Genomic DNA, 12,500 nt, shown 5'->3' on the forward strand with positions numbered 1-12,500 from the left:
GTGTGTGTGTCAGAGGGGGTAGAGCATGTCACACAACCATCATATCCCTAAGATCCACCCCAGATGCTCAGGACACACACACAACTCAATCACTACTGTGCTGTATATTGTGTTATTTACCTCACATTAGTACACACACACACACACACACACACACACACACACACACACACACACACACACACACACACACACACACACACACACACACACACACACACACACACAACTCAATCACTACTGTGCTGTATATTGTGTTATTTACTTCACATTAGTACACACACACACACACACACACACACACACACACACACACACACACACACAACTCAATCACTACTGTACTGTATATTGTGTTATTTACTTCACACACAACTCAATCACTACTGTACTGTATATTGTGTTATTTACTTCACATTAGTACACACACACACACACACACACACACACACACACACACACACACACAACTCAATCACTACTGTACTGTATATTGTGTTATTTACTTCACATTAGTACACACATACACACACACACACACACACACACACACACACACAACTCAATCACTACTGTACTGTATATTGTGTTATTTACTTCACATTAGTACACACACACACACACACACACACACACACACACACACACACACACACACACACACACACACACACACACACACACACACACAACTCAATCACTACTGTACTGTATATTGTGTTATTTACTTCACACACAACTCAATCACTACTGTACTGTATATTGTGTTATTTACTTCACACTCAACTCAATCACTACTGTACTGTATATTGTGTTATTTACTGCACACACAACTCAATCACTACTGTACTGTATATTGTGTTATTTACTGCACACTCAACTCAATCACTACTGTACTGTATATTGTGTTATTTACTGCACACACAACTCAATCACTACTGTGCTGTATATTGTGTTATTTACTTCACATTAGTAGTGTACTACAATGCAGTAGTGCAACACACGCACGCACGCACTCACACACACACACACACACACACACACACACAAAAACACACACCACACACATGGTCATCACAATTTGTGCAGTGCATACAAGGTGTGTGTTTGTGTCCATGTGTGTGCTGTGTACACATAGTAGATCTGTGAGTGTGTAAATCTATATCTCCTCTGTGTGTGTGTGTGTGTGTGTGTGTGTGTGTGTGTGTGTGTGTGTGTGTGTGTGTGTGTTTGTACCTGTGTGTGTGTGTGTGTACCTGTGCCTGTGTTCTCTTGCAGTATGATCATGACTTAGAGCTTGCCTGCAAGTCTGCAAGCACAGCACAATATTTGCCTCTGTGACAGTGAGGAATGCAAGTATTTATGCATGGATTTATGCAGTGTGTACACCTATATGCAGTCTAATGTGTGTGTGTGTGTGTGTGTGTGTGTGTGTTAATATCAGTCTGCATACATGTATATTTATGTGGGAAAGTGTCTGGAGGCACACATCTTGATCTCAACAAAACACACGTGTGTGCTTGTGTAGTGTGTGTTTGTGTCTGTGTGTGCGAGTGTTTTTGTGTGACTGTGTCTGTGTGTGTCTCTGTCGTGTGTGTGTGTGTGTGTGTGTGTGTGTGTGTGTGTGTGTGTGTGTGTGTGTGTGTGCTGTAAGCAACTGAAGGTGAAAGGGCACTTCTTTAGATGGCTGATATTTTTCCCAGGCTGCTGTGTGGATGGACTGAGATCTAATGATGTCCAGTGGGTCACACTGTCCTGAATAATCCTACTCTGTATTTACAGTCCTAACAACCAAATGACCCGCAGCAGGTGCGTGTGGGTGTGCATGCGTGCGTGCATGTGCGTGCATGTGTGTGCATGTGTGTGTGTGTGTGTGTTAAAGCATGTAATACACACACCACAGTAAGGGCACAGAGGGATCCAAGTGCAGACATACAGCTCTGGATAACATTAAAGGTGCTCTAAGCGATGTTACGCGGTTTCAAAGTTGAGACATTTTGTTTTCTTCTACAGCAAACATCACCTCACGTCCACTAGCCACCTATGCCCTGAATACACTGGAGAGATACTGTAAACCCGTACTTCGAAAGTGACAGGTGTGACGTCACAGGTCATGACCTCCGGGTCAAGTGCATGACCTAAGACGGGACATCCGGTGAAGGCGGGACTTCCTGTTGGTGCCCTTGCCATCAACAGAGTTTGACAGCTTAAGGCGGGACTTCCTGTTTGGGACCTTGCCATCAACTGCGTTTGACAGCTTTTGAATTCATGTGGAATCTCATAACTGCAGGCCCCCGAGGGTGTGTATGTGTGTGTCTGTGTGTGTGTCATGTGTTTCTATGAGCAGGAGTATGGGAACAAAAGATTCCTAAAATCATGCAGCATACTCTCCCTTGTCTGTGGACATCATTATTTGTCTGGATTTACAAACAGCGTTCGTGCAACAGAGGAAAATCGCTTTAGTGTTGCTTTAATTGTTCTGTGCCAGGACAGACAACATCTACGATTACCTTTAGTCTGGATTTTAATCTCCTGCTCTTGAACCCGTGTAAGGGGAGCCTCGTGGCCCTTACGCTCGACGGTGAAAATGATCATCCTGACTTGATATCTACTTGCTAATCTCTTCTGATGTCATTGATGACCTTTACAAACCATTGATTGCCACAAACATGAATGGCTCTGATTATTTTTCCTTTATGGTCAATGTTTTCCAGAACTGCTTGTGACTCAGGTGGGCTAACGTGGCAGTGGAAAGAAGGTGGCCAATCTAGCATCCTTGAGGTAGGTTGGCTCTCTTGTGCAGCTATAAAAGGGCTGGTATGGTGTTCAGGGAGTGCAAGAGTACAGTGTGACGCGCCTACAAACCCACAGACACGCGCCCAGACAAACAAGCAGACTCGCTCACAGACCAGGAGTCTGCAGGGGAAGGGAAGACCAGGAGAAGAGAGAGAGAGAGAGAGAGAGAGAGAGAGCACTCTTACTGTACAACAGGTGAGTCATGTTTAAACTTGCACTTTCCATCTTACATTATTATATCGGTTTTGTGTGCAGTCAGACTATTAAATAACCCAATTTAGAGTCATTTCTCCAAAACTTACTTAGCAGAATTGAATATGTTAATGTTTTTGAGATGTTTTTCTTAAAGCAACACTAAAGCACTTTTCCTCTGTTACACGTACGCTATTTGTTTATTAACCCTCCTGTTGTGTTCATTTCATGTTAATCAGTTTTGTGTTCCCGGTCAAAAATGACCGACCCCAGTATAGTTGATTGTATATCCATAATTATACATATGTATTCACCTAATTTTGCTATGTATCTTTTAATCAGCTCAAGTCCTTGTGAACATTACATGTTTTAAAGTTCTATTTGCTATTTCTGGCCTGTAGGCCTCATTGACCTGAGCTCATACAAGTCGTTTTTTAGTAAAAATAGCATAATATATGCATTATTTTGGCTCTAATCAACATTAAAATAAATATATTGTGCTATTTATCATGGAATACTTCATGTTCAAATTTAAAAAGAACCTTTGTTTTGAAACCATTTCAAATTTCTAACAGCGGCACAAAATCACATCTTTTGGGTTCCCGGTCAAAAATGACCGACCCTATTTTAGTTGATTGTAAATCCATAATAAGACATATATTTATCTTCTGTTGTTATGGATCTTTTAACTAGCTTAAGTTCTTGTGAACATTACATGTTTTAAAGTTCTATTTGCTATTTATGGCCTGTAGGCCTCATTGACCTGAACTCATACAAGTCGTTTTTGAATAAAATTAGCATAACATATGCATTATTTTGGCTCTAATAAACATTCAGATAAAAATATTGGGCTATTATATCACAGAGTGCATTATGTCCAAGTTTTAAAATAATATTTGTTTTGAAACCATTTCAATTTTTTCACAGTTGCACAAAATCATGCCTTTTCTGTTCCCGGTCAAAACTGACCGGTATGATTTTATTTGTAAAGAATGACCATTAATAGTCAATAGCCTGCCTTTCAATCTCTTGAGTAGTTCTTTAATAAGCTGGCACAGGTCTCCTGAGGTATTTTGACCCATTCTTTCATTGCGAATTGTTCCAGCTGCATAGTTTCCAAACATGGACATTCACTTTGAGCACCCGACACAGATTCTCAATTGGATTGAGGTTTGGGCTCTGTGTGGGCCACTCCAGGACCTGGGTTCTGGTATCCTTGAGCAACTGTTGGACCAATTTTGATGTATGCTTTGGATAATTATCTTGTTGGAAGACCCTGCAACGACCTACAGCTAGTCTAAGAGCCCATTTCTGCATATTATACTTCAAAATTTTCATTTTCTTTTTTCATGATACCATGCACCTGAGCAAGGTTCCCTGTGCCTGAGGCTGCGAAACAGCCCCACAGCATGATGCTCCCACCACCATGTTGAACTGTGGGGTTCAACTTAGGGTTGAAAGCATCTCCCTTTCTTCGCCAAACATAAACAACATCCATGTGCCCAAACAGTTCCAGATTAGTCTCATAAGACCAAAGCACAGACTTCCAGAACTCATTTTTTTTTATCTCTCAAATGCTCATGTGCAAATCTCAGTCTGATAGAGAGATAGATAGATAGATGGATAGATAGATAGATAGATAGATAGATAGAGATAGATACTTTATAGATCCCCAAGGGGAAATTCAAAGTTGTGATGTGCCACTCTTTGAGTAAAGGGGTTCTTCTGAGACGATGGCCCTAAAGCCCACCATGATGAAAGTCCCTCCCAACTTTGTTACTTGAAATATCAACTCCAGAAGAGGCCAGGTCAGCAACAATCATCTTGGCAGATGTCCGGCCTTCTTGCTGACATCTCTGACTATTTTCCTCTCCAGAGTTCTTGAAATGTTGTGCTTACAACCACGCCCAGGTTTGCTTTGTAGAATTTGTCTCCTTGTACTTGACAATGATGCAACGTACAGCAGTTCTAGACACTGTGAAATGCTTGCAAATGGCACTATAACCTTCCCCCTTATGATCTTCCACTATCTTCTTTCTGAGCTCAAGACTGATTTCCTTTGTCTTTGACATGGTCAGTAAGATTAGTCCCTCGATAATGTGTACAAGTGCCTTGTGCCTTGAGTCCTTTTATGCTGATTGAATGCTCAGGTATTGTTATGAAGCCAATTAACTGTACAGGAGTGGTTTGAAAGCTGATTGGTTAATTAGGTGTGTTTTGATAGCAAACAAATCACATGGGCAGTAATATTATTGACCATCCCATCATGGGGGCTAATATTTTTTACCACTATATTTGATATAAAGTAAAACTAAAAATGTATTTTATATTCCAAAAAGTACACCAAAAGCCACTAAATATCACTTTTTGTGTGTGCCCATCAACACATGCATGTGTGGGTGTAGGACAGAAGTCACTCAACTCAATTTTATACACTTTTTGTAGTCACACCCATTCATTTCTAATGACCGGTCATTTTTGACCGGGAACACCACAGGTGTACACAAGTTGAATAAAACACACAAAATTGCATCAAAGTTATCAAAAAATATTTTGTGTGTTCAGATGCCCTATGTGAACAAAGTCATGAAATCTCATGACAATCAGATTAAGTTAACTATATTTTTCAGAGACAAAATGTGCTAAATCGGACAGATTTGACCGTAACACAACAGGAGGGTTAACGATGTCCACAGACAAGGTAGAACATGTTGCATGATTTTATGAAAGTATGATGTATTGCCACATCGAAGCCATAATTCAAATTTGTGGCTTCTTAGGTCTCACTTCATCGAACCACAGGTACGCTACCCGATCTGGTAAAGTTACATAGTGCGGTTGTAGCGTATAGAGGAACGCGAAGTGAATGCAGACGTGCCGCTCACCCTGTTACTTTGCTGTGTGGTTCACTAATTCGGTTAAATTGGGTTAAATGCAGAGAAACGAATTTCCCTCACGAGATCAAAAAAGTATATATTCTATTCTATTCTATTTCTTAACATATTACTCTAAATTGGGTTATTTAACATGGACTGACTAAATCAATTATTCCTTTCTCATTTCATGATATGTGCATATGTGTCCTCATTGTAAGCGTGTTGGCTACAAATAGTTGATTTCTTGTCACACAGAAAATGTGAAAGTCATTTAATAATTCAAGTAATTGTCAGTCATTAATGAATAACACATTGCATTTAATTGAATTAGGAATCATACTCACCAGGAACCCATAACATGCTGATCTCTGTCCCTTGCAATGGTGCTGAGAGGGTTAAAGATGCTGTGTCCTGTGTGGTCCTATACTATAACATGCTGATCTCTGTCCCTTGCAGTGATGCTGAGACGAGTAAAGATGCTGTGTCCTGTGTGGTCCCATAACATACTGATCTCTGTCCCTTGCAGTGATGCTGAGAGGGCTAAATATGCTGTGTCCTGTGTGGTCCTATACTATAACATGCTGATCTGTGTCCCTTGCAGTGATGCTGAGAGGAGTAAAGATGCTGTGTCGTGTATGGTCCTATACTATAACATGCTGATCTCTGTCCCTTGCAGTGATGCTGAGAGGAGTAAAGATGCTGTGTCCTGTGTGGTCCTATACTATAACATGCTGATCTCTGTCCCTTGCAGTGATGCTGAGAGGAGTAAAGATGCTGTGTCCTGTGTGATCCTATACTATAACATACTGATCTCTGTCCCTTGCAGTGATAATGAGAGGAGTAAAGATGCTGTGTCCTGTGTGGTCCTATACTATAAGATACTGATCTCTGTCCCTTGCAGTGATGCTGAGAGGAGTAAAGATGCTGTGTCCTGTATGGTCCTATACTATACCATGCTGATCTCTGTCCCTTGCAGTGATGCTGAGAGGAGTAAAGATGCTGTGTCCTGTAGCATGCTGATCTCTGTCCCTTGCAGTGATGCTGAGAGGAGTAAAGATGCTGTGTCCTGTATGGTCCTATACTATAACATACTGATCTCTGTCCCTTGCAGTGGTGCTGAGAGGAGTAAAGATGCTGTGTCCTGTAACATGCTGATCTCTGTCCCTTGCAGTGATGCTGAGAGGAGTAAAGATGCTGTGTCCTGTGTGGTCCTTGGCTGTGGCGGTGCTTTGCACCCTCACTATGGAAGTCAGCAGTCAGTGCTGGGAGAGCTCCCACTGCCAAGACCTCAGCACAGAGGAGAACATGTTGGTTAGTACTCTTAAGGGAGGAGGTTGGGCTGGCATACTCTTCAACTCTTGTTGGCATACTCTTCAACTCTCTCTTAAATGTAGTGTGTATGGGGTTAAACATATCTATCTGTTGATAGTTAGTCATACATAATTGGACAAAGCTCTGAGGGGAATATCGTGATCCTGAGAGAAGTGCGCATTGATAAAGGCCATCAGGATAAACACTTGGATTCATTCCATCACCAAAGCAAAAACCATCTACTCTTGGAATGAAATTGAATTTCATATATCTTCGTTGTGTAAAATGTGGGCATTTTAAATGAGTTTGTTACTGTATGTCTTTATGTACTGTTGTGTTGAACTGGGACATCTTAATCTAATGCCTTGCGATTACTGTGCCCACTGACAGGAGTGCATTCAGCTGTGTAGGCCAGAGCTCACACTCGAGGCCCCAGTCTACCCTGGCGAGGGCCACCTCCTCCAACCCCCTGAGCTGGAAGGGACCGACGCAGACTCCCTGGCCGTGCTCAAGCTCGCCTCAGCGGGCTCCCCCGAGGTGAAGCAGCGGTCCTACTCCATGGGTCACTTCCGCTGGGGCCAGCCAATGGAACAGAAGCGCCGGCCCGTCAAGGTGCCCAAGGAGTCGGCCGAGCTGTTGCCGGGGGAGATGCCGCCCTCGGCGCTCGGCGTCGCGGACTACGGCGAGGCGCCGGAGGAGGAGAGGGCAGCACTGGCCGGGCCGCTCCCGCTCCCGCTCCCGCAGAAGAAGGACGGCTCGTACAGGATGAGCCACTTCAGGTGGAGCGGCCCGCCGGCCAGCAAGCGCTACGGCGGCTTCATGAGCCAGAAGCCGCCTCTCACGCTCTTTAAGAGCGCCATCGGCGAGGACGGACAAGAGAAGACAAGTCAGTAAAGCGGGGCTGTGGAGGAGGAGGAGGAGGGGGGGTCGGTGGAGAGAAGGAGCGAGAGAGGAGAAGAAATGGACGAGAGGAGAAAAAGTGAAGGAAAGAGAAGGTCAGAAAAGGAGAAAAAGACACAAGACACATTTTGCCCTTGCTGTTTGTTTCCCTCTGTAAAGAGAGGACATACTGTATTTGCTTATTCCTCCCCCTAATAATAATACTAGCACACAGGAAGTAGATTGCATTGTCATATTATCGGGAGTATCAAAAGGCTTTGTTGACCACAAGAACTTTGTTTCCCAAGTTACCCCATCATTATCATCACTGCTCAAGAAATAAATTCTGAATATTGTACATGTACATATGCTGTTGTGAGTATTAGTGAGGAGGGGGATGGGTGAAAAAGGCATTCATCTAATTTGTTGATGTACTATATACTGTAAACTAGGTTGTTCACATGCAAGACTGCAAGAATAATCCCAAAGATTACAATCAAGTAAAATATCTTATTGCCACACAGAATAAATGAAGAATAAATCCACTGTCCGTCAAAACACATCATGAGCTTCACACGTATGCTATTGCACAACAGAGAGAGAGAGAGAGAGAGAGAGAGAGAGAGAAAGAGAGAGAGAGCGAGAGGAGAGAGAGAAAAAGAAAGAAAGAAAGAAAGAGAGGAGAGATGCTACCAGCCTTTGGCCTGCACTGATAACTGTTTTAATTTTAAATGATCTAGCACTCCACTCTGCAGGAGATCAGATTGCATAACACACACACACACACACACACGCACACACACACACATACATACAATACATACAAAAATGCACACGCATACTCTCTAACACATGCACACACACGCATACACACCACCTCCAGACTTTCAAGCTGGCAGCTGGGTTTATATCTCTCTTTAGCTGTGATGGTTTGAGGGCAAGCAAACAACGTTAATATACACACACACACACACACACACAAACACACACACACACACACACACACACACACACACACACACACACAAACAAACAAGCACACACTGCCTCTCACACACATGCATTAGCGGGAAGTTTTCTGATGCCAGCGCCCCTGGCCCCGTGCCATGTCATATTGATCCGGCGCTTTTGAGGAATCGGCTAATGCGCTAACGTCGCGCCGCTCCGCTCCACTCCGCGCCCGCGATCAAAGCCCTCCGCCCGCTCACGGCGCCCGGGCTGCTGCCAGCGCACAGTCTGCCAGCGCAGCGCAACGCAGCGCAACGCCGCGCGCATATATAGACATCAAACATAAATCACCGGCTGCTTGGTTCTGATGCTAATAGAATGCCTCGCCTGCCCGCAATCATTCTCCGCAGCTATTTTAATTCTTGGAGTTATTTATTTCCAGTTTCAGAGAGGGGGGAAAAAAGAGACCTCTTCGAAGGCAATAAAAAAAGGCTTTCATGTTAATGTTTACCCTGCAGACACGTTATTATTATTTTTTGTTTGCGTTACGACGTTATTATGCGGCTGGTTAAAAAGAAAAGGCAGAGGTTGGTGACTGATTTAAAGAGGTCTGCATGAAAGCGGAGAGCAAAGACTCCAAGTGTCAGAAAAGACTACAATAACCATAATTCCCCCTGACTTTGGACTGGCCTTCTGAGGTTTCATGGTTTCAACAATGAGTCTCTCTGACAGCTGCAGAGCTCAGGAATGACACACAGCCACACTCGCGCACACACACACACACACTCCACATCTGTTTGGACTGACCTCAGCGACCCCAGACAACTGTTTCCAACATGGCGATGGAGAGAGGGGATCAGTGGCCTGGAGAGGAACAGAGGCAGAGCTGTGTTATGGAGGCATGAGACACACACACACACACACACACACACACACACACACACTCACACACCCGTGGGACATGTGTCAGCCAATCCTAATTGAGTTTGAAAAAAGCTGCGGTGAAAAGGCAATGAAGGCCATCAAAGACCACTGGCCTGTCTTGCACGAGCACTTCCTGTCGTTAGCCGACTCACAGAGCTCATTTCCTGCCATTAGGCCATTAATTAAGACGTTCTAACCAGGTGAGGGGGCTCTTAGGCCTACAACTCGGCAGCCATTAGCTAATTAAGAGACCCAGCAGAGACCGTCCAATAGTCCGTCTCAGAAGCGCTGCTCTGTTCCCCTCCAGCCTGCCCTTTAGCGCCCGTGTCATATCCTGTTGCTAAACTCCTCTGACATGGCAGTGGTGTGATACTCAGGGATGGACACAATAGATGTCTTGTCATGTCATGAAGGCAGCAGCATTCACAACAGTGTGTGACACAAGCCAGCTACTCCATCATGGAAGACTTTTACACAGGAGGTCATGAAGTCATGAATGGGTTCACTCACACTACACACACACTACACACACACACACACACACACACACACACACACACACACACACACACACACACACACACACATACACACACACACACACACAAACTGTTGATGTATATGTGTTATGGGTTGACTGGTCCACTGGGTTCAGGAATCACTTTAGCAGAGAGAACTGGGCCTCAGTATGGTGTTTTTGTGTGAATGAATGAATGGCATTGCTTTGTGACTTTTTAAGTGTTTTATTCACATATGGTCTATTATAAATTTGAGTACAAATGATTTAGCTAAGGGATCATATCTAGGAGAGTGTGTGTGTGTGTGTGTGTGTGTGTGTGTGTATGTGTGTGCAGTTGTCCAGTTGTGCTGGAATTCAAGTGTAAATGATTTAGGTAACTAATAACATCTACACTATAGTGGAGTGAGAACATGGTGTGAAATTATACTACTCTCCAGGTTTCAGACGAAATATCGAACAGACCTTACATCATTAGCACATTCTCATGAGCAAATGTCAGTTTCCCTTCTGCAAGCACATTTTAAAGGCGAAGGATTCGACAGAACTCAAGAAAGGATCGCTGCGAGCAGGGTTCGAACCTGCGCGGGGAGACCCCATTGGATTTCAAGTCCAACGCCTTAACCTCTCGGCCATCGCAGCTGCACACACAGTCTGTTTGAGGCGTACTGTACATCTACAAAGGCCTCTGGTTTATGGCTGACAGTTGAAAAGCAGCCAAAGCACAATGGGCTGGGTGTGTGAGTGCAAATAAAACAACACTGCCTGAATGAGCTGCCTGTGAGCGTGTGTGTGTGTGTGTGTATGTGTGTGTGTGTGTGTGTGTGTGTGTGTGTGTGCTCTGCCCTACTTCACAACACTACACCCACCAATTCCAGAGCAAATATTTGCATTCATACTGATTCATTTAGCAGACACTTTTATTCCAAAGCGCTTTACCACAAGAGAATTACATTCAAACTACAGTGTAGAGCAGACAAGCTAGGAATCACTACTGCATCTGTCAATTCTATTACTGTACCGTGCTATGCAAAACTACTGTATTACTATGCAATACAATACACAACAATACTATTACTATGCAACACTATACACCAATGCTATTACTAAGCAATACCGTACAATAAACAACAATACTATTACTATGCAACACTACACAACAATGCTTTTACTATGCAATACTATACAATAAACAACAATACTATTACTATGCAATACAATAATACTACTACTATACAATACTATACAATACACAACAATACTATTACTATGCAATACAATAATACTACTATACAATACTATACAATACACAACAATAATATTACTATGCAATACTATACAACAATACTATTAATATGCAATACTATACAATAAACAACAATACTATTACTATGCAATACAATAATACTACTACTATACAATACTATACAATACACAACAATAATATTACTATGCAATACAATAATACTACTACTATACAATACTATACAATACACAACAATACTATTACTATGCAATACAATAATACTACTATACAATACTATACAATACACAACAATAATATTACTATGCAATACTATACAACAATACTATTAATATGCAATACTACACAATAAACAACAATACTATTACTATGCAATACAATACAATACACAACAACCCTATTACTACAGTAGAGTGTACAGGGGTTATCGCTAAACAAGCGGGCCGACAGCACTGTAACACCAGCACTTTGAGGAGAGGCACGGACGCCTGATGACGCAGTTCCCCCAGTTCATGCTCCGTGTTAATGTGGCTTTAAAGCTAAAGAGGGAGCACTGGGCTGTGATCTACTGAACGGTGTATCAGGCAACCCTGCCCCGGCGTCGCACTTTCTCCCCTCACGTTCAGACACTGTGTGTGTGTATGTGTGTGTGTGTGTGTGTGTGTGTGTGTGCATGTAGCCCAGAACTGACTCTTACATGAGGCTGTGTGTGTGTGTGCAGCATGTTCTCCCCTCGTGTTCAGACATCATCTGGCTCTTGCTGTCTTGTCCTGATAAAGCTCTTCATGATAGC

General features: G+C 43.0%; 1 protein-coding gene and 1 non-coding gene across 2 annotated transcripts; one reads left to right on the forward strand and one right to left on the reverse strand.

The window, feature by feature from the left end:
• Positions 1-7,037: 7,037 nt before the first annotated feature.
• LOC134097776 (pro-opiomelanocortin-1-like) lies at positions 7,038-8,420 on the forward strand. Its single transcript, XM_062550718.1, has 2 exons — positions 7,038-7,175; positions 7,566-8,420. The coding sequence occupies exons 1-2, from the start codon at positions 7,038-7,040 to the stop codon at positions 8,067-8,069; spliced, it is 642 nt and encodes a 213-aa protein (XP_062406702.1). The 3' UTR covers positions 8,070-8,420.
• A 2,583-nt stretch (positions 8,421-11,003) lies between these two features.
• Positions 11,004-11,085, reverse strand: trnas-uga (transfer RNA serine (anticodon UGA)). The gene has a single exon. It is a non-coding gene; the product is annotated as a tRNA-Ser (tRNA).
• Between the last annotated feature and the right edge of the window lie 1,415 nt (positions 11,086-12,500).

The sequence above is a fragment of the Sardina pilchardus genome, chromosome 12, assembly GCF_963854185.1.
Source record: "Sardina pilchardus chromosome 12, fSarPil1.1, whole genome shotgun sequence".
Classification (NCBI taxonomy): Eukaryota; Metazoa; Chordata; class Actinopteri; order Clupeiformes; family Clupeidae; genus Sardina; species Sardina pilchardus.

What these genes read in the sequence shown, in the direction of transcription:
- LOC134097776 (XM_062550718.1), top strand. Translation starts at nt 7,038, where the DNA reads ATGCTGAGAGGAGTAAAGATGCTGTGTCCTGTGTGGTCCTTGGCTGTG. An exon ending in GCACAGAGGAGAACATGTTG is followed by an intron (nt 7,176 to 7,565) that starts GTTAGTACTCTT and finishes GCCCACTGACAG; the next exon opens with GAGTGCATTCAGCTGTGTAG.